The following is a 1100-nucleotide window of genomic DNA, read 5'->3' on the forward strand; positions in this document are numbered from 1 at the left end:
GGGCAGTGTGGGGGGAATGGACTCGATGGTCTCTTCCAATCAAAACAATTCTATGATGCTGTGGCTCACTTTGCCCCATTGGAGCATCAACCATCCTGAGAGCATTTCTGTTGGGAGGGGAAATCTTCCCTTGACAGGGGCCCAGGGGAAGCAGTGAGGAGAAGCTGACTTCCCCAGTGTCTGGGCAGAGGCCACAGGCACAACACACATGGACTGTGCTGGGTGAGCTGTGTCTGGATGGCCAAGCAGCTGCTCTGCAGCCCAAACCTGTGGGAAGGACCTGGGGCAGACTCTCATGGGTGGCCTGGGACCCTGGGTGCCTCCTGGAGGGATCTGGCCAGCAGCAGACACCCACAGAGCCAGGGTAGCCCGGGCCAGCAGGAGGAATCCAGACAGGGTGTGTGATCTCTGCCAAACTCCTGCCTCCCCCAGCACACACTGCCCTGAGGTGGCCAAGCCACCCCTGTGCCCTGCTGCTGGGAGCAGTGGGTGTGCTGAGGAGGGGAGAGAAGAGAGGTGAGGGCAGGGGTGGTGAGGCAGGGCAGGGGTGGTGAGTCAGGGGCAGAGGACTCACGCCTCAGGAAGCGGTTCCGGACCCATTTGTTCTGTCTCCGAGCGTATTTCTTGGTCGCCTGCTTCAGGGCCTGGATCCCTTTGAAACAGAAAGTAAAAAAGAAAAGCTTTAGTTTTATTTTAGCAGGTAGGACAAGCTGTTCAGGGACTGCTCTGCTCTCCTGAGGCCTAGCTGAAGAGTTCTCTGCAGGGATGGAGCCCAGGACTGCTTGTCCTGGGCCCAGAGGATGCTTCACCACTCTGCAGCCTTCCAATATTTAATACCAGACTTATCACACCCCCCTGCAATCATCTCCCAAGCAGACACAACAAGCCCCTTCTGCACCAGACTTGTTTTCAAGCCCTTTATCATTTCTGTGCATTCCTCAGCCTCCATCTCCACTTCACACTGAACCCTTCTCCACACAGACTGCCTCTGCCCGGGACCCCCGCTGTGCTCAGCAGCAGAGCAGCTCTGCTCAAGGAGAGGAGTGCAGCACTGCTGACTCCTGCTGTGATCTGCTAGATCCCCAGATCCCTTCCCACCA

At 57.4% G+C, this 1100-nt stretch overlaps 1 protein-coding gene across 1 annotated transcript in view; it reads right to left on the reverse strand.

The window, feature by feature from the left end:
* Positions 1 to 574: 574 nt before the first annotated feature.
* The window catches only part of TRIT1 (tRNA isopentenyltransferase 1), a gene marked incomplete at its 3' end in the record, with an annotated part of 4136 nt that continues 3610 nt past the window's right edge, over positions 575 to 1100 (reverse strand). The window contains exon 7 of the mRNA XM_008943149.1: positions 575 to 652. Within this exon, the coding sequence (XP_008941397.1) occupies positions 575 to 652 (78 nt within the window). The remainder of the gene's footprint in view (positions 653 to 1100) is intronic.

The sequence above is a fragment of the Merops nubicus genome, unplaced genomic scaffold, assembly GCF_000691845.1.
Source record: "Merops nubicus isolate BGI_N331 unplaced genomic scaffold, ASM69184v1 scaffold30196, whole genome shotgun sequence".
NCBI lineage: Eukaryota > Metazoa > Chordata > Aves > Coraciiformes > Meropidae > Merops > Merops nubicus.